This window comes from Astyanax mexicanus, chromosome 11, assembly GCF_023375975.1.
Source record: "Astyanax mexicanus isolate ESR-SI-001 chromosome 11, AstMex3_surface, whole genome shotgun sequence".
Taxonomy (NCBI): Eukaryota; Metazoa; Chordata; class Actinopteri; order Characiformes; family Acestrorhamphidae; genus Astyanax; species Astyanax mexicanus.
This window is the reverse complement of record NC_064418.1, coordinates 15,221,166-15,242,039: the sequence shown is the minus strand read 5'-3', so window position 1 is coordinate 15,242,039 and position 20,874 is coordinate 15,221,166. Positions and strand designations below refer to the sequence as shown.

Below are 20,874 nucleotides of genomic sequence, written 5' to 3'. Positions count from 1 at the left end.
AACAGTTGTGTCACTGCCACGATCAGGAAGAAAACGCAAGCTATCACATGCTGCCGAGAGGAGATTGGTCAGGATGGTCAAGAGTCAACCAAGAATCACCAAGAAGCAGGTCTGCAAGGATTTGGAAGCTGATGGAACACAGGTGTCAGTCTCCACAGTCAAGCGTGTTTTACATCGCCATGGACTGAGAGGCTGCCGTGCAAGAAAGAAGCCCTTGCTCCAGAAAAGGCACCTTAAGACTCGGCTGAAGTTTGCTGCTGATCACATGGACAAAGATAAAACCTTCTGGAGGAAAGTTCTCTGGTCAGACGAAACAAAAATTGAGCTGTTTGGCCACAACACCCAGCAATATGTTTGGAGGAGAAAAGGTGAGGCCTTTAATCCCAGGAACACCATGCCTACTGTCAAGCATGGTGGTGGTAGTATTATGCTCTGGGGATGTTTTGCTGCCAGTGGAACTGGTTCTTTGCAGAAAGTAAATGGGATAATGAAGAAGGAGGATTACCTCCAAATTCTGCAGGAAAACTTAAAACCATCAGCCCGAAGGTTGGGTCTTGGGCGCAGTTGGGTGTTCCAACAAGACAATGACCCAAAACACACATCAAAAGTGGTAAAGGAATGGCTAAACCAGGCTAGAATTAAGGTTTTAGAATGGCCTTCCCAAAGTCCTGACTTAAACCCCATTGAGAACATGTGGACAGTGCTAAAGAAACGGGTTCATGCAAGAAAACCATCACATTTAGCTGAACTGCACCAATTCTGTCAAGAAGAGTGGTCAAACATTCGACCTGAAGCTTGCCAGGAGCTTGTGGATGGCTACCAAAAGCGCCTAGTTGCCGTGAAAATGGCCAAGGGACATAACCAAATACTAATGTTGCTGTATGTATATTTTTGACCCAGCAGATTTGGTGACATTTTCAGCAGACCCATAATAAATTTATGAAAGAACCAAATTTTATTACTGTTTTTTGTGACAAACATGTATGTGTTCCGATCACTCTATCACAGAAAAATAAGAGTTGTAGAACTTATTGAAAACTCAAGACAGCCATAACATTATGTTTTTTTACAAGTGTATGTAAACTTTTGACCACAACTGTATATATATATATATAATTTTTTATTTCTTCTAGTTTTTGCCAATGTATTGTTTTGGAGTGCATAATGTTGTGCTTAATCTGTGTGTTTTTAGCATTAACATAAAACTATAAATCTAATTGTGCTTATTAAATAAAATGCACCTTTCTGATCATTAGTACTATGTTTCTAGATGTCAACAGCTTTTTGACCAAATGCGCTAACAGGAAACTGCAGGGCAACGATATTAAAGCCTCCCAGTTGGAGCTCACAGATTCAGTCCTGGTAGTAGGGGACCTGAGTCAGATTGGAGAAGACATTCTCACTGGCCACTTCAGCAGCATCACAAAGAGTGGAGGAGGAGATATACAATCTGTGTTCTGGATCAACAAACAGAAGACTGTGATTATAACCTTTAAGAACTGCCATGGTAGGTTCTTCATTGATTTCTCATTTTAATTCTTTAATCTTTTGACCAAATGTATAATCATAGTATACTACTAATTAAGTGTTGAGAAGAGTAACAGAATGTATAAAAGGTATCCAGAGGAAAGAAGAATCAAAAAGGAGATCTCCTCAATTTATCTGTAGTTTCTGCTAGAAGACATTGAGATCAGATGGAAAGAACCTTTAGCATAAATCTCCTTCTGCTCAAATGTGTTTCCTGACATAAGGAGCTCAGTAATCTTACATGCATCTCCTCTTGAGGTTTACTATATATCTCAATAAAGTCTTGCATTGTGCTTACACTGCAAAAAACTCAATCTTAGCAAGTAAAAGTTTCGCATTTTAGGTCAATAAATCTCATTTTCTTCTCTGATAGGACTTTTTTGTCTTACTAAGCATTGTAAGTGTATTCAATTATTTTGCGTATTTTAATTTTGCTTAATTATCTTAATCAGTCTTGTTCATCTTATTTTTTATTTTAAGTAATTTGAAGTCTAAATAAGCAGAAAAACTCTAACTTCAGTAGAGAAGTCTTACATCACTCATTTTGAAAATTTGTGATTGCTTTTTTAAAGAAATCTTAACCTAGTGGCATATTTTTTTTGCTTCAAAGAAGCATATATGTTTTAATTTACGAATATTTGGTCTAGTTTTTTGCCAATAGATTTTTTGCAGTATAGATTTGCCACAGTAAAAACAATCATTTGCGAAAGAGCTTGAGCTTCAATAGACCTCATGTATGTCTTTAACATCTTAGTTTTGACTCCTTTAACTTCATAAGTATTTGTCTCAAGACAGATTGAGTGGCAGATTGGTCGGAATAAACTTAACTTTACAAATTAAATTAAGTACTATGTTAGTTATAAAGATAGTTTTAGGAAATGTTCACAATTTTAATAATGTTTTAGGTACAAATTTACAGTATTTATATATGACTGATAAGGATGCTAACTCACCATAGCAAAGCTAACAAATTTAATGTGATTCAAACTTTTTACTGGTAACTTTAAATACATGAAATAACTGGAATAAATTAAGTAACTCTTTATTACAAATGTAAAAGAGGCTAGTTTGTTATGTGCAATTTCATCTTACCAATGAAAATATAAGCTGTTACTACTGAAACTACTGATCTAGCAAGTTTTCATTTGAAACCATTTATTCAGATACCAAGTACAACTTAAAATGTTTTCTCTTTTTTAGCTGCATATCGAGTACTGGAACAGAAGCATAATCTCAGTGGTGTAGATCTTACTGTTCTTTTGTTTTACTCAAATTTTAAGAAGGCTCTGACTGGACAAATTCCTACTTTGTCTGGAATACAAACCACCATCACCATTCCTGTTGATGTGGAAGTCCTCAATTTTATCGTAAACAACCAACAGTGCAGAAAGGACCTTCAGAATCAACTGAATTTGGTACGTGCCAGTGTTGTTCTTGAGGAGACCACTTTGCAGAGGAAGCTCGTTGTGGAGATGGATGTGGAGAAAGAGTCTTTAGCTGCATTGTATATTGGACCAACTTGGGAGAAGAACGTGAGAAGAGCAGCCCAAGAATTTCTGAAGAAGTACAGCGCAGTCAAGTTGCCTGTTGAAGTCACGGTGTGGAAAAGTGTAGAAAACACTTGTCTTGCACTTGTCACTGCTGAGGCTGACACCTTTTTCCTGCAGTCTGAGTCTAAGATAGTAATTGTTGGCCTGACTGAGTTGGTAAATGTCCGTTCTGAAAAGATCAAGAACATTGTAAAGGGAGCGACTACAAACCAAATCAAGGAAAGAAACACCTCAACATGGGAGACCTCAACAAACAGCATCCCTCTCAAATCTGTGCGGGAAATGGAGTTCATCCAGTCTGTTATGAACGTTTCAGGGATTCCAGAATTCAGACAGCTTGGGATTATCTTAGCATATTCTTGCGATGCACAGAGTACACCTTGTCTGAAAGTTACAGCAGCAAAGGAAAAAATCCAAGATGCAGTCAGTCTGGTGAAGAAGCATTTACCATCCATTGTCATGGAAAAACTCACTTACTCGAAACCAGGTGAATCAAAAGTCCTGAAAAAGAATGAAGCCATTCTTCAGGCTAAAGCCAAAGAGTGGAATTGCAAATTGTACTTTGAGCAACTGAACAAGACCTGTGGTCCGCCCAAGACTTTCCAATGCAACATCAACAACTGCATCACTTTAACAATTACTCAGGGGGACTTGCATCATTGGACTGCTGATGCATTGGTCTGTCCAATGACTACAAACCTGACTTTTGACAACCCAACAGCCCAAGAGTTCCTGAAAGTTGGAGGTTCTCAGATTCAAGAGGTCTTTTACAGAGCGCAGAGAGAGAAGCAAGCTTTACTGGCTGGAGAGGTCATTCCTAGTAAGTCAGGTCAACTTAGTGCCAAGACGCTAATTTACGCAGTGTTGCCCCAAGGTTGTCAACCTCTGGGTCCTCACTACTTGAAAACGGCCATAGTTAAAAGTCTCCACAAAGCAGAAGAACAGAGCTGTGAATCTATAGCAATGCCTGTACTAGGTTCTGGAACTTTCCAGTTTCCAGTCAAACAGAGTTGCACAGCAATCAGAGAAGCAATAGTACAGTTTATCGGTGATCATCAAAATGCCCAGAAGAATGTGAAGAACATATTTGTGGTGGAATCTGACATAAAGGTGTTTGAGGAATTCAACAGCCTTGTAGCAGAACAGGTAAGTTTCTTTCCTTTAAGCCCTCAACAGTCTAGTCATGCAGGTTTTTAACCCATGTGTACTGTTTCTGAAAGAGTGCCCATATTGTGCTGTTGTAAACTGGTACTCTTCCTACTCTGTCCTGACAGGGTTTTTACAGTGCTGTTACGCCTATTAGCCCTGCAGGCACGCCTACTAAAGTCTCCATGCCATATATGAAGCCTAAGTACAAATCAGAGACATCAGGTAATTGCTTATTAGTATGGTAGAGTGTGGGGCACAACCTAACACAGGTTGAAATGTAGCATGTAGCAAGTCTTTGTTTAGTTATACAGATTAAAGTGATCTTGATTGCTGTAATACAGGACCATTTTTAGAATACTCTTTTAGAACTTGATGGCAGCAACATATCTTAAAAAAGTTGGGATGTGGTATCAAAAGGCTGAAAAAATAAGTGGTACTAGTAAAAAATGCACCAATAATAGAAACTTGCTAAGTAACTCACATGACTGTTTATAAAAAGAAGAGCATTTTAGAGAGACTGAGGGCCCTATCATACACCCTCTGGCATTGCATGATCTTAAACCCCTCCAAAAGTCTATTTTGATGCCTTCCACCTCTAATATTTAAATAGCAACACTGCTTGTGAACATATCTATGCCAATTGGCATGGTGGTCTCGAAATGAGGTGTGTTTAAGTAAATATCTGGCGTCTTGCTATCTTGGCAATGGAAAACAAAGATGCGCCAATGACTGAATACAACCCAGGCAGATATCAACAGTTAAATGTACATTGATGGCTGGCCTACAGATCGCTAAAATAGGGCCCGGAGTCTCTTAGAAGCAAGGATAGGCTGAAATTCCGGAACCAGTAAAACGTGAAATAATTTCAGAAAGATGTACCTCAAAATAAGATTGCAATAACTTTAGATTTCCCACTAAATACAGAAGATAATATCATCAAAAGATTCAAAGATTGTAGACAAATCACTGGATGCAAAGAACAAGGCCGACAGTCAGTACTGGATGCTGGTGATCTTCAGGTCCTCAGGTGGAACTGCATTAAAAACAGGCTGTACAGATTCTGTACTGTAAATCGCTGCATGGGTTTAGGAACACTTGCAGAAATTAGTGTCTTTGAACAAATGCAAGTTAAAGCTAAATTATGCTAAAAATAAGCCATATTTCTTGAGCCAAATGTCTTATTTGGGCCAAAACACATTTAAAATGGACTGAGGTCAAATAGATAACTGTTCTGTGTTCAGATGAATAAAAAAAAAATACATTTTAAATTTGATTGTAAATAACTAACTCAGTTAGAGAGCTAGCCAGGCTAAAATACTGCACAGTTTTCACATAGTCGGGTTCTGAGCCATTGAGGCATGGACACCACAATATTTATTAATTAAATTTAGATATATTTTTAGATTTATTGGGTACTATTACAACTAATTCTTAAGTCTGTTAACTCCACATCTTGGTAGGTTTGGGGATTTTCAAAGATAGTTGTTCTAAAAATCTAAAAATTAGATATAGAGGTAATGTTGTGTCCCATGCTTTCCTTTACTTTGTATTTTATCTTTATTAATCAATGTAAATTCTGTTTTAAGCAATGTTTAATCAATGTTCTTTTGTAACATGCTGTTCCAAGCTTGAATTTGCCACTTGTCTTTACATTTTATATATGTGGGTTTCAGTGGACCTTTATGGACTGCAAGTTTGTCTTAAAAGAGGCGACATCACCAAAGAGACGGCGGATGTTATTGTAAATTCTAACAACTGGGATTTAAACCTTTCCTATGGTAAATCATTTTAACCCTAATATATATTTTTAACATTTTATATGATGTAAAAAAAAAAAATACTGATTTATTTTCATAAACGATAACATATCTGATAACTTAAATAAAAGTTTAGTAATCTCTGGTCAAAATATCTGTATCTGTAAAATTTAAAGTGACGGTCTGTAAGTTTTGGGGGATTTGGAGACCTCTCTGGTGAGAATGTGTAATTGCACAAGACATGTGGAAGAGTACTTTTCATGCAAATAATTTACTTTGTAAAATTCTGTGTTTGATTACATTGTTTGTTCATTTTTGTTCATTTATAATATGCTGTCAAAATGCAGAGAACAGTTACATCCAACACATTTTCCAGATTACTCTTAGATTAGATTAGAGTCTGCTAATGTGGTAAGCAATGTTTTCTTTGCTTTTTTTTGTTCAATAGGGGTTTGTGGAGCAATCTTCAAAGCAGCAGGGAAATCCATTGAGAAAGAATACATACAGAATGGTAATCAAAGTTATTTACCAAGGATGTCTTATTTGGAATTGGTTCAGTTTGCAAAAACAATAGGATCCATTATTATAATAACATATCATGAGTCTGACATATACAATACTTTTTGTCAAGAAAAGATTGTTAGAAAGGTATTGATGACTGAGACCTATTGTTCCTAAATGTAATTTGTGTTGTTTAAGTTATCGAATATTCACTTCAGTCATAGACTCTGCCGTTATCAGTTGGCGCAGTTATAGACTTTTTTAGGACTTTTCTTTGCAAGGACTTTTTTAAGAAAGCTCATATTCCTAATATTCCTAATAATCATTATGAGGTCCAGGGTTCAGAAAAATAACCAGTTCACCCAGTATGTTATAATGTAGTAATGGTGATTCATTTAAGGATGACATTGAGAGACAGAAATCAAGGTGTGGCACACTTGTGGCAATCCTAAACTTTTAGGTGTTAAGTGTTAACTGTTAATTAACCTCCTGAGAGCTGGATTTTTGCTTGGTGTGCATTTTTAATTTCTCCTAGCTATTTGAGATTAGTAAGATCTAACAAACATCATATGAGGACAGAAGTTTATTTTAACATTATTTATTTAACACATAAATATTCTTGCCATTTGGGATCAGAAGTGTTGCCACATGACCATGAGACAGTATGGGCAGTGTCTCCATATGAGGCCAAAGGGTCAATGTTAAAAAAAAAAAAAAAATGAAACGCAGGTTTGCGCTGTGCAGTGTGTATGCGTGTGTGTTTAAAGAGCGGGGGTGTACGTGTTGTTTTTTTACCTGAATACACCTGGCGCAAGGCATGAAAATAGACTGTTGATGGGGTGTAAGATAGCTACGAGCATCGCAACACCTTGCGCAGGGTGTATGATAGGGCCTGTGGTGTTTTGTTGTACTGTTTTCTTTGTATAACAAAGAGAACTGAGGTCAAATGTTTCAAACTTTGATTTCTCTTCACAGTAGACTCAAATCTTCCTAAATAATACATAGGTGCAATCCTTTAATATGCAGCATGGCTCTGTTCTTCTCAGGTCCTATACCAGGTGAGGTGACCTTCACGACTGGAGGAAACCTGTCCTGTAAGTTCATCGCTCACATCTTCGGGCCCAGTAATGCATCAGATATCACAGACTCCATTGGCAAGGTTCTGCAGTTATGTGAAACTACAAAGGTTGCCACAGTGACCATCCCTGCGATCGGCACAGGTGAGACCCCAACTGATCACTATCGACTGGGCTGAGGGTAAAAAATAGAGTTTCAAATATTCATGTATTTGAATGACCATTGACATGACATGCGCTGCAATCCTACAGGACGGGGAGGGATTTCAGCGTATGAATCCATCACTGGCATCTTCACTGCCCTGGAGAACCATCTGCTTTACCTGAATTCATCTGGGCTTAAAAAGATCACTGTGGTCGCATTTGAAGAGATCATTTGGGATGCCTATCGGGATTACTTCAGGAAGAAGAACAGACAGGTTTCATAAGTCATTTAATGTCTTTTATTTTTTTTATTTGTAATATACAGTACCAGTCAACAGTTTGGGAACACCTCCACACATTTAGTGTTTTTGATATTTTTTTTTATTTGAATTTGATTTTTATGATTTGAATAAATAGTAAATATACTATAGCTGTACAGGAACACATGTGGAAGTATTCTGTAAACAAAACGTGTTGAAAAAAATTTTAAGCTCAGTGTCTTTATGAGGGAGAATCACCTGGTATAGTTTTCTCAGCATCTTGATGGAAGGAGTTTCTGGAGGTGCTGAACAATAGTTGCTGCTTTTCCTTCACTCTGTGAAGCTCCAGCTCCTCCCAAATCACCTCAAATCACCATCTTAGTTGATCAGGTTTAGGTCAGGGAGACCAAACACATTTTTTTTGGTTATCAGTTAATTCCATATGTATCCCTGAATTATTTTCATGTCTTTAACAATATTTTGAAACATAGAAAATAAATTAAATAGAGAAATAAAGAAATACATTAAGAAGGTGTGTCAAAACTGGTGACTGATACTGTATAATTTGAATGTGGAATGTGGAATGAATGGACAAATAGAAATCCACTGATATATTTTTACATAACAATGACATTTTGACAAAAAAATTCTCAGTAAATATGGATTATGGTAACAGATTACTGACATCTTGCACACATGGACACATGCTTTTGTATCTTTTGTGTTTAAAAGTCATATGTTGATATTTTTTCTTATGTTCCTATTGTCATTGCAGTCCTTGGCAGGGGCAATGCCGAACCTTACAAATCAAGGTTAGAATCAAGATTATATCAACCAAAAGAAAAACACTTTTTCTAATCTAGATTGTTTTATAATGTAAATGTTATTTTCTTCCCAACACAGTAACAATTAAGGACACCAAAATCGAGATTAAAAAAGGCGACATCACCACTGAAACAACACAAGCTATTGTGAACCCAACCAACAAAGATATAAACTTAAAAGCAGGTCAGTTTACTCTATATTTACCTCATTCAGCTATACTAACTGATTATTATGTAAATCTTATTGTAAAGAAAATAGAAGGAATAAATTCTGGTTTGTTAAGTAACTCAGCTCTGTTTTGTCTCAGGTGTGTCGGGGGCTATTTTCAGAGCAGCTGGATCCACTCTTGAAAAGGAGTGCCGCAAACTCCGTAGGTGTTCATTAAACTGTTTTATGTTCATTCAACAAAAATTAAGAAACTGCTGATATTTGATCAGAACATTTAAGGATTGATACCATCCTGTGAAAAGGAACGAGACCAAATAAAAAAAAAACTATATTTTTGAACATATTATATACATAATATACATACACATACATATACTGTACATCTGGACATTTCATCTTTATTTAAACCATACTGAGAAATATAGGGAAAATAACTAAACACATAGTTTTTAGTTTTTAACATCATCTGTAAAATATCATTAATAGAAAATTTGAAAGTTATGACACTCTGTGCCAAATAACTTCTTTGAGGACCATGTAATACTTTTAAAAAGCTGAAGTTGATGATTAAAGTTCTATGGAAATATTGAAACCTTAGTATTTATGTATTTTTATCAGAGTAATGAATGTCAGTACTTTACTTTACACCTTTGCCTTTGAGAAGAAAATATGAGATTTAACTTAACACTTTGATTTGCAACATCAGCACACTCCCTCTAATGTGCAACATTCGTCATAAATGACATAATGAAATGCTAAATGTGGGTGGTGTCTTACCCGTGTGTGTGTAATCCTGATGTAAAAATACAAAAGCTTTTTACTTAAGTAATAAAGGAAAATAAAAGATTTGTGCTAAATAAATCCTCAGCAATACATGAATTAACATAGAACATGAAAATGGGTCATTTTTGTCCCATGTGTGCATTAGAGGGGTATTGATATAAAAAGGAAAAAAGGAAAACAATAAAATAAGGATGTACAATATTCAAAAACAAGGTAATTAAGGAATACCTTAAATACTGAATGATCAAATTTGTTTATTGAAAAAATATAGAAAATTAAAGCTTTTGGGCATCAAAGGTTTAAAAAAAAGTATGAAAACATGCAACAACTGTCTTTTATTCTACTTCTTTACAGAACCACTGGAAGATAATACGGTGGCTGTGACCAGAGCTGGAAACCTGAAATGTAATTTCATCATTCACATGCTGGGGACAAACTCTGCATCTAAAGTTCAGTCACGGGTCAAGAAAGTCCTAGAACAGTGCGAGCAGAACAAAATCACCACCATCTCCTTCCCGGCTATCGGCACCGGTATGGATTTTAAGTTTAACATTTTAAGAGTGTTCCAGCTAAAAGATAGCATTTAATATGCTATTTCTTCTGTGTTGTTTTGTATTTATTGTCTGCCTTCTGTCTTCTCAATTTCCAGCATGTATTATGTGAATGATTTAGAGAAGCCTTGTGAAGCTCCCATAAACATGTTTAAAAAATACTGACTGTTTACAGTACATAGCCAGTAATATAGAGCCCAGTAAATACAGCCGTTTCATTTTTGTTACCCACTGTAGAGCTTACTAAAGTGTCTGTAAACTTAATTTTAGTGTTGTGTGATTTTGCCATTTTGTTATTGTAAAAGCCATCATTATTGTCTCTTTGAGTGATATTACAAACTCTCATAAATCTTATATTTAATTTCCCCCATATTAGCTATCCAACTTCCTTCTTGCAGTAGCCAGTTCCCTGAAAACAGCCCACCTACACCATATTTTTCCATTAATAGCTGAAATGTGTTTCTTAGAAGTAATGAAACGGACCAATCCTGATTAAATTTTTTTTTATTAAATTTCCAGTCAGCTCCTCTTTTTGCTCTGCTTCTAAACCCATACATCACCCAGTGCCCCTCCCAAGTGGAGTCAGCTACAATCAGGGGGTTTCGTGTCCTTCTAAAACACTTGAAGTCCCTCCCACCTTCAAATACATCACACAAAGCGGAATATTTTTCTGATCTACAAGCCCAGTGTAGTGTATTTTTGCCCAAGAAAAGTATAAACGTGCACCCTTAAATGTACTTAGTGTAAAAAGTATGAGTATTTCTTTAAAAATAGTTTCTAATTTCTTAATTTTACATATTTATTGTGTTAAAAAGTGATACAAAGTTTTGTTTTTTTAATTACAGATGAACTACAAGCTACAAAATCATAGAAATTCTATTTTGGTCTTTGCCTTTTATACAGCAAATTTAAACAGACTGTAATTAAAAGTTCAAAAGAACGTTTTAAGAAACCGGTGGTAAACAAACTGTTTGCTAGAAAAATGATTAAGTGACAGAAATACTGAAATAAAGTATTTTACTTCACTAAAGTACTTTAAACAATCTACTTAAGAACTGAAGTACATATACTTCATCATTTGCTATCTATCTCTGACCATATTAATGATGAGCACTCCTTTCCACTTATGAATAATACATGATTGCACAGAGATTTGTCACTGAACCAGTTTCTCTCTGCTAAAGGTGCGGGTGGCATAAAGGGAGTGGATGCCATGAATGCCATGCTGCAGGCGTTTGAAGGTCATTTATCTCTGCAGTCGTCTTCTGCTCTTAAACACATCTATGTTGTTGTTGACCGGGATGAAGTCCTACAAGATTTCCAGCGAGGTCTCACAGTGTGGGCTGCAGACATCCAGGTAGGATGCCACTTAACCATACAAAGCATACAAAACATCCATTGTATTCAATGTACAGTACTTAAATACACTATGGCCCAATTCCATTTCTAGTTCATACCCCTATCCCTTGTTTTTGAGTGTAACACTTGCGCATGGAACAGAGTTACCAGAGGAAGAGGTGAAATCCTCCGTCTAAGAATTGGAACAACCCTTAAGAAACTGTAGGCAAACCTGCCGGGTTGATGGGATAGCAGTGGAACGCTAAAGTTCAGCAACCTAGCTGCTGCACTTTAGTTTGTTTTAGGGCATCATATGTCTTCAAAAAGCAGACAGTTAATGCAGCAAATAATTATTGTGATTGCAGTATTATTTCACCCGTTTTTTTATCCGGTCAAGTTGCGCCACAGTTTTCGAGATATCGAGATACAGTTCCATCTGTAAAATGTGTCATGGTGGCTTGTATACAGCTTTTTAATTGGTCGTGCGGTTTTCACAAAAACTTCATACATGTCAGATTTTTTTGGCTATTAAGAATGATGGGAGGAAAATCGTATGCCAATGTACAACAAATTATTTGAGATCCGAAGATCAAATTTTGCTAAATCAATATGATGTACGGTTTTCATACAATTGTCGTACAAATTTTCCCTATTAAAATGAATGGGGGGCCCAACATTCTATCTCACTCACTAGCACAGTCTACGCATGGATCCCCTTCTCTGCATTGTTCTCCAGTACTGTGTGTGTATAGAGCAGTTGCTGGATAAAGCAGCTATTGCTCAAAAATGTTGGACACTCCACACATCATCCAATGCTCTATACCAATGCAAAGACAAACAAGGACAAATTGTGATTTGGAGTGTGCCTATGAAAAATCTCCATTTGAAGGGCCATGTAACCCTAACACTTTACCCTACCCCTCCAAGCCTATTAAGAATCGGGATACTCTACCCCTACAAAATGTTTATGGATGCCTCCTATAATTAATATGTTTAGCTGCTTTAGTGGTGCTTGACCTCATCACTAAATGCATGTCTTCACAGTTGTGTTCTATATAATGTAGTACAAAGTGTTTTGTGGACAGTAGAGACAGTTACTCCAACAAAAGTGGCACAATCTTTATTTAATACCCTTGATTTCAGAAGAAAAAAATAATAAGCCGCTGTCCCTTTTTTTTTTTTTGTTCTTATACTCTATCAAAAGTACACGTTTTTTCACGTTTCTAATTCTTCTCATTTCCTTCCCAAATCTGAACTGTTTTGAGGCCTCTATCCTACAGAGGTCTATTTATGTCATTTGTGTAGGTTTAACTACACAGGGCTTGCCTGTTTCTGCCCTGTCAGGACTTGTCAGGACTACATTTGTGTGTAAAATGTAACACAGCAAATTTTTTGTTCTCTGTATCAGGAGGATGGAGATGAGGATGAAGATGAATATATTAAAGCAACCAATTTTCCTGAAGAAAAAGAGCGGAGAACATCTGGTTCCTTTCGGTGAGTGCTAACCTTTTTAATACTTCATCATATACTTTACATATTTCAGATAGTAATTAAGTATTTAACCAGTGTAACCCTGTGATTGATTGGCACCATGTCCAGAGGGTTTTATTGGCTTTAAATAGTTACTTGAGGTTGACTCTTCCGAAAATAAAACACACATCAAAGCATGCTGCTGGGAACTTTGCAAGAAGGTTTTGAGGTCAGATTAGACAGAACTGCCTGTTCCTCAACAAACTCCATCCCAAAAGTTAAGCATGGTGGTGGTAGCATCATGTTTTGGGGATGCTTCATTCACAATAAACTTAAATCTTCTTGTCCAGGTTCCTCTCAGAGAAAAGTTTCTTTTGAAAACTGGACTTTTTGTATTTCATGGAATTTGGACATCATATATTATTGTAACATAAAAAAATGAGGGCCCGAGGGCCGGCTCTTCTCATTATGCAGAGTTGTCACCAGTCTTTGCTTCTGCATAAAATTATTTTTTTAAGGGCTCTGCTTTTTCTGTGATGCTCTGCAGTGCTCTGTGGTGCATTTAGTTAACAGGAATCTTAAGGAGATATAAGAAGTATTAGGAGGTGAGAGTTTGGCCTCTAAAATGATCAGTTTCAATAGTTAAATTGCTAAAATGTCTAATCTAACAAGTTCATTTTTAAATGTTTCTTTACTCTGGCTGTAGCAAATCTAAAAGGCAACAATAGTTTCATTTTCTTTCTTGGTTGTATTACTCCTAATGCTGTGTGTGTTTTAAAGGCATGCGGCTGAGCTGTTCTGGGATCCGGAAACAGGCTTTGATGTAAGTACTTTCAACATCACCTTACACCTATACACTATTACACACATAAACACACAGATAGCAAATACTAAGGCAGGTTTCCTGTTATAGAACCTGTTTATGAAACTGAAAGCAATACAAGAACAGCAGTGTTGGATTAAAAATACTTCCCTTTTAAAGAAGTGATGGAAATTACTTCAAATCATTGTGAGTTTTATTAGCATTGAACATAATTATATATAAGGATAATATAATACGGTTACTGGTATGCATGAGGCTAATTGGACAAAGGCCAACATGCTTAAGTGGGTGCAACTGAAAGGGAAATTTCTTTAAAATTACTTGATTCACAGTGGCACATGTGTACTGGAAATATGTTATAAAAGGCATTATCATGCATAGTGGACAGCGGAGTCAGTGGTAATGATCAAAACCTGCGACATTTGGCTAGAATTGTGTAAAAAGTGATTTACATTTATATTAATGGAGGAGCCGCTCTTTGCTGACCTAAAAATTACAAAGCAAATTATATCAAGAAAAGAGACAAAATAAAGACAAAATAAACAAAGAGACAAAAAAGGAAGAAGAAAAAATAATAAAGAGAAAGATAATGGGAATAACTGAAATAGGTAAGTATAGAAAATAAGATTAAATTTTGGTAGAGAGTAATTAAGTAATTCATGGGAAAGAAGGGAAAAAAAGAAAAAAAAATAATGAAAAAAAAAATCCTAAATTATACCAAGTGTTGCTTTGATATGTATTTTTGTAGGTGTTGGTAAGTGTGAGTGTTTGTGTGTATGTTTTTGTGTGTGTGTGTGTGTGTGTGCACAAATAGAGGGAGATTATTTTGCACTTAAATATCTTCAAAGTCTTCATTGTAAATATTGACTGATTTTTTTCATTATTTTCTGAGTAGGAAATCCGACCTGTAGAAGCGTTTTGGTTAAAATTTCCTACTTGGAAATAGGAAATTCTGACATCCAAGCTCAAATGGAACACAACATTACTGTATAAATATTTTTTTTTTTACTATTCAGGCATGCATTCATAGAGTTGAGGTTGGTGTTTACTTCTTTTCAATCTTCTAGCAATGTCTACAAAGTGAACCAACCAGCTTTTGACACGAGGAAGTGCTATTTTTACCAAACAAGCATAAACCAGTTCTCCTTCTAATAGATCTTGTGGGGAATATACCAAATGAATAGGCTTCAAAACTACAAACAACAGTTTCCAGGAATCCCTGGACCCAAAAAAAAGCCTGATCCTTCTGTGTATGCGTTTTATTAGTGGCGTCAATCAATTACAAAAAACGTAACCGGATTCTGTGATTTATTGTGATCACACTTTTTCCTCTTCTTAAGACTTAATATTTTAACACTGGGTATTTAAATGTAAATAAAAACTCTGTTAGATTGGCAAAGTGGAATCATAGTCATATTAGTGGTGTCAATCACATAAAAACACAATTATATTAATCGTGTGACTTTGGGATTTCAGATATAAAGATTCCTATTTAAGCAATCTATATGAAAGCCACCAACCATGCACTATGCATCTTGATTTAGGGCGTGTTAGTGTGTCTTTGCTGTTGTAACATTGGGAAAAGTACTCCTTGCGCAGCTTGAAATGCACAAAAGATGTCCTAATTCTCTTAATTAATCATGCCTGTGTTTTGAGCGTAACATGAAATAAAACAATCGGCATCAGTCTCTTTCCATTCCCTTTAAGAGCCAGGTGTGCTCTGACTTTAGCAGATTACTATTTCATGGGGGCAGCTACCTGGATGTGTCCAATACTTCTTAGCAGAGGAAGCTGACCTGCTCGTTCCTTCTCTTTATTGTTGATGTGAAATTTAGTGGTTTCCGTTGCCAAAATAGCAATACAGCAGAAATGTACCTGAACACACCTCATTTACAGACAACCACAGACATATAGATATAGATTTACAAGTTCTGTTGCTATTTACACGATGCACACGAAGCACAATGTGTGAAAATAGACTGTTCATGCAGTGTAAGATGGCAGTAAGCATTGCAATATGCCTTGCACAGGATGTAAGATAGGGCCCTGAATGTTTTTGATTAGCTACCTGAGCTGCTTGCATTCCAGTTATATATCCAGATTAATTATCATTTTTAATATTGTCCTAGGTTAGCAATATCAGACAAACACCCAAGCAAGAATACGGAATATTCCATTGCTTTTTCTTGGTAAAGACATTAGAGTTAATATGTATTAATGTTCTGACCATGTCCTAATATTCCACAGCTGGACAAGTTGGACCCAGAACTGAAGAGGTTGTTTGGGGAGTGTGGCATCAGTGAGACACAGCTAAAAGACAAGGGAATATCTTCGGTCATTTATGAGTTCATTGTGACAAAGGGAGGTTTGGAGGCCGTCAAGGAAGGACTTGACAAAGAAGGTAAGAACAGCACATAATATGCAGCACACAATATGGCTAAAATTATGTGGACAACTAAATATGGAGATGAGTGATTTAGAAACACCCAGTGCTAACAGAACACACACATATACTGTTACTGTTAATGCTTGAGGATTTGAGCTCTGCATGCCACCTCACTGGATTTAAAATGAAGCAACTGAGATTCAGTTGAATATATAGACTTCCAGGTTTAATTTAAAGGTTTCAGCAACAATATCCTATGAAATTTGCTATTTTTTTGGGTTTCATCCTTTTGGATGCTTTTCTATATCTTCAGTTGTTGATGGTTTGTGGGACTTTCTACATGTATTTATGTCTTAATCAAAAGAAAAGCTGCTTGATTGGATTGAGATCCACTCCTTTATGATCTAGGTTTGGTTCAGCACTAGTCTGGAACACTTTACCTCAAATCTCAAATACTCAAATACTCGCTGCACACAGCTGCACACAGACCACTGCTTATGAAAGAATTTCTAAAATATGTATAGTTAAAAACTGATTTTAACTGAAGGAAAATGAATTCCACTTCATTTCCACAGATGGCAATTATGGCAGTATACATTTTATACAAACATGTGTGTGCTTTTATGGTTCAAGTTAACGTGCATGTATTATGTGCTTTGTGCTCAGTTAAACTAATGAAAATGATGAAAGATAAAGAAAAGGAGAAAGATGAGAAGGAAAAAGAGAAGAAGAAGAAGATGCTGCAGAAGAAGAAATTAACAAAAGAAGCAATTGGATCGCCCGAAAGATTCAAGCAAGTGTTCCTCTTTTATTTTTTTATTGCATATTATTTACTATTCATGCAGTGTGATGGATTGAGTGGGTGAAGAGTTCAAACAGGTGCAGTTAATACAGCTGCTGAGTGGAGAATAGGATAGCTTGTTACAGAAAAACAGAAAAACAGATCTGTGAGAGCCAGACTTGTTGCTGATTGCTAGGTGATACAAATAACTTATTTCATCCAATAAAATGCATTTTTTTTAATCATACAATGTGATTTTCTGGATTTTTTTAAGTTTCTGTCTCTCACAATTGAAGTGTACCTAAAACAAAAATATAGACCTCTCAATTCTTTGTAGATGGGAAAACTTCCAAAATTGGCTGTGCACCAAATATTTATTTCTCTCAATATGTACTGTACATTTGTACAGAATGTTTGCACATCTATCTTTAAATTATAATATTTATTTCTTTGCTTTATGTGTATTTTTTTGCTTTTTTGTGTTACTCAGGCATGTTGGCCATGCAAGCTTAGATGTGAGTACCTTAACACTGCAATCACACATGCATACACACACACACACACACACACACACACACACACACACAGTGCTCTACAGTGGTATAAAAAAAAGCTTGGGCACCCCTGATCATTTTAAGGATTTTCCTTTATAAATCATTGGTTGTTCAGATCAGCAATTTTAGTTAAATATATCATATAGCAGAAGATCACAGAGATATGTGCGAAGTGAAATGAATTTTATAGGATTTACAGAAAGTGTGCAATAATTATTTAAACAAAATTAGGCAGGTGCATAAATTTGGCCACCCCAACAGAAAAATTACATCAATATTTAGTAGATCCTCCTTTTTCAGAAATAACAGCCTCTAAATGCTTCCTATAGCTTAAAATGAGAGCCTGGCACCGCCCCTCAGCATGATGGAACCACCAACAAATTTTTACTGTGGGGAGCAAGTGTTTGTCTTGGAATGCTATGTTTTTTTTCCGCCATACATATTGCCCTCCAAATAACTTAATTTTAGTTTTATCAGTCCACAGCACCTTATTCCAAAATGAAGCCGATTTGTCCAAATCTGCTACCTCAAGCGACTTGTGTGCTCAGAAAAGGCTTCTTCTGTATTACTCTCCCACACAGCCTTTTCTTGTGCAAAGTGAGATGAATAGTTTAATGATGCACAGTGACTCCATCTGCAGCAAGATGATGGAGCTGGTCTGTGGGTTGACTATGACTGTTCTCACCATCCTTCTCCTCTGCATATCTGAGATTGCCACTTCGGGCCTTTAGTAGAACTGTGCCTGTGGTTCTTCCATTTCCTCACTATGTTCCTCACAGTGGAAACTGACAGCTAAAATCTCTCAGCGCATTTTATATCCTTCCCCTAAACCATTATTTTGAGCAATCTTTGTTTTCAGGTCGTTGTGTTTTAGGGCTCCCATGTTGCCACTTTTCAGAGAAGATGCAAAGAGGAGAAAAACTTAAAATTATCACCTTAACCCTTTCTCATAATTGGATTCACTTGTGTATGTAGGTGAAGGGTCAATGAGTTTACCAAACACATTTTGTTTTCCAATAATTAGTGCTAAAGATATTAAAATCAATAAAACGACAAGGGTGCCCAAATTTATGCACCTGTATCATTTTGTTTAAAGAATTATTATTCACTTTCTGTTAATCCTATGAACTTCATTTTAGTTCTCAAATATCACTGTGTTCATCTGCTATATGTTGTATTCAAGGTTTAATTGTTGATCCGAACAACCAATGATTTATAAAGGAAAATCATGAGAATTATCATATTACTGTTTATGGTGTGTCAGCCATAAAACAGATAATCCTCTAAAATGTGATGGGCAGGACTGAAGAACACTGCTCTGGAGAAGTCTATTTTCCGATGACTGACTCTTCTCTCTGTATCTACAGCTGGACACCATGGACCCAGAACTGAAGAACTTCTTTAGTATGTGTGACATCAGTGAAGCACAGCTTAAAGACATGGAAACCGCAAATGTGATTCATGACTTCATTGAGAAGAAAGGAGGTGTGGAGGCCGTCATGGAGCAGTTACGGAGAGAAGGTGAGATCCTCAAATGAATTGTCAAAAAATACAGGAATTACAGTTCTTAGAAAATTAATTTTGTCAAGTGCTCTGCTTTTTTAAACGTTTGGGTAACGTCATGGTAGCGTAACTTGTGTCAGTGTTTTAATTTTTAGTTTTGGGAATGTAACTTTTAACATATGTTATTATTTGTCTGGCTAGTAATGCTATCTGAGAAACATTCTAATAATGATGTGAATTAACCATTATTACGTCACATGTTTCAAAACCTTTCTAGAACCTTTTTTTAAAACAAAGCAAAAGATTAAACTGAAACTTTGCATGAATAGATAAACCTTCAGATAAATGTCAGATACAGACCACGATCTAATAAGATACAACAATCTAAAAAAACATCAGATTTGTTGAAAAAAAAGGCCTCCCGATCAAATTTCTGTCATTGTGATTGGAAGATCGCTAGTTCGAATCCTGGTCATGTAGCTTGCCATCAGCTGCCAAAGCCTTGAGAGAGCAAGGCATCTGTGAGCTGATGTGTATATAAGACCAATTGGTACATGCCAAAATTTGTCAGCAGAGGGAAGCATAAAGTGCTGTAAGATTTTCTGGGAAAACACTGCACTGACTTTGGCCTTGATATAACACAGTGGAGCAACACCAGCAGATGACATGTTTTGCATTTTATTTTGAAATCAAGTCTGGAGGAAGAGTGGTGAGACACAGTTCAAGCTGCTTGAGGTCTAGTGTGAAGTTTCCACAATCAGTGATGGTTTGGAGAATCATGTCATCTGCTGGTGTTGGTCCAAAGCCATTGCAGTGTCTACCAGAAGATTTTACAGCACTACAGGCTTGAAATTACTGAAATAAAGTAACTTGATATTTGATACTTTACAATGATATTCTATTTTTTTTCATTGAAAGGAACATTTAGTCCAGGTTTAATCCCTATCCAAAAACCTGTCACATAGTGACTCATAATGTGCTTTACCAAAATGTAGGGCAGAATTTAAAGGAAAGTGAAATATAAATATATCAGGCTGAATTTTGTAATTGGCTTCAACTATCATATATTTCCTCTTTAGCATCCAAGCCTTCACAATTAAATGAAAGCAACCAAAGCCCAGCTAGAGAGCCACTGTGCCTTCTAACAGAGATGGCCAACATATCCTTCCCTGCAATCACTGTAGAAGTGTATGGAACCTCTCCTGACAGCCTCGCCAAAGTCAAGAAGCTCCTGGATGAACTTATATCAGAGGAATGTTCCAGCAAAGATGTCCAGGGGAAATATCTGGCCAACCTTAAAGACGCAGATAAGGAGGCCATTGTCAGGCTAAGCAAGGAAAACGAGGTGCATGTACTGGTGGTTTCATCAGAAAAACTGACCGTGTCAGGGAAGAAAGACAACGTTTTGAATGCTGTGCTGAACATCTCCACCATCATCCAGGAAGCCAAGGACAGGGACACTCATGAGTTTGAGAAGAGAAGGTTGAGCCAGACTCTGTGCTGGCAGGTGGCTGAAGGAGATTCATGGGTGCCGCTAGACTCTGACATCAGCTATAAGCTGGAATTAGCTTTCCACAAGAAGGAGCAGGTCTTCACTTATGAGCAAGAAGGGGAGGTTTACACTGTGGACTTCAAAGAGCTGATACGAAGGAACCAAAAGAGGATGCCCTGCAGGATACGGAGAACCCTGATTGGTGATTCTGACACAGGTAACCAAATATAATAACT

At 36.5% G+C, this 20,874-nt stretch overlaps 1 protein-coding gene across 1 annotated transcript in view; it reads left to right on the top strand.

Moving 5' to 3' along the window:
* The window catches only part of LOC125805005 (protein mono-ADP-ribosyltransferase PARP14-like), a 30,983-nt gene that overhangs the window by 7,169 nt on the left and 2,940 nt on the right, over positions 1–20,874 (top strand). The window contains exons 6-24 of the mRNA XM_049485170.1: positions 1,271–1,507; positions 2,728–4,223; positions 4,352–4,448; positions 5,900–6,004; positions 6,432–6,494; positions 7,531–7,704; positions 7,813–7,979; positions 8,740–8,776; positions 8,868–8,972; positions 9,097–9,159; positions 10,095–10,271; positions 11,476–11,648; positions 13,038–13,123; positions 13,880–13,922; positions 16,170–16,323; positions 16,975–17,101; positions 17,580–17,604; positions 19,011–19,164; positions 20,226–20,855. Of these exons, the coding sequence (XP_049341127.1) occupies positions 1,271–1,507; positions 2,728–4,223; positions 4,352–4,448; positions 5,900–6,004; positions 6,432–6,494; positions 7,531–7,704; positions 7,813–7,979; positions 8,740–8,776; positions 8,868–8,972; positions 9,097–9,159; positions 10,095–10,271; positions 11,476–11,648; positions 13,038–13,123; positions 13,880–13,922; positions 16,170–16,323; positions 16,975–17,101; positions 17,580–17,604; positions 19,011–19,164; positions 20,226–20,855 (4,113 nt within the window). The remainder of the gene's footprint in view (positions 1–1,270; positions 1,508–2,727; positions 4,224–4,351; positions 4,449–5,899; positions 6,005–6,431; positions 6,495–7,530; positions 7,705–7,812; positions 7,980–8,739; positions 8,777–8,867; positions 8,973–9,096; positions 9,160–10,094; positions 10,272–11,475; positions 11,649–13,037; positions 13,124–13,879; positions 13,923–16,169; positions 16,324–16,974; positions 17,102–17,579; positions 17,605–19,010; positions 19,165–20,225; positions 20,856–20,874) is intronic.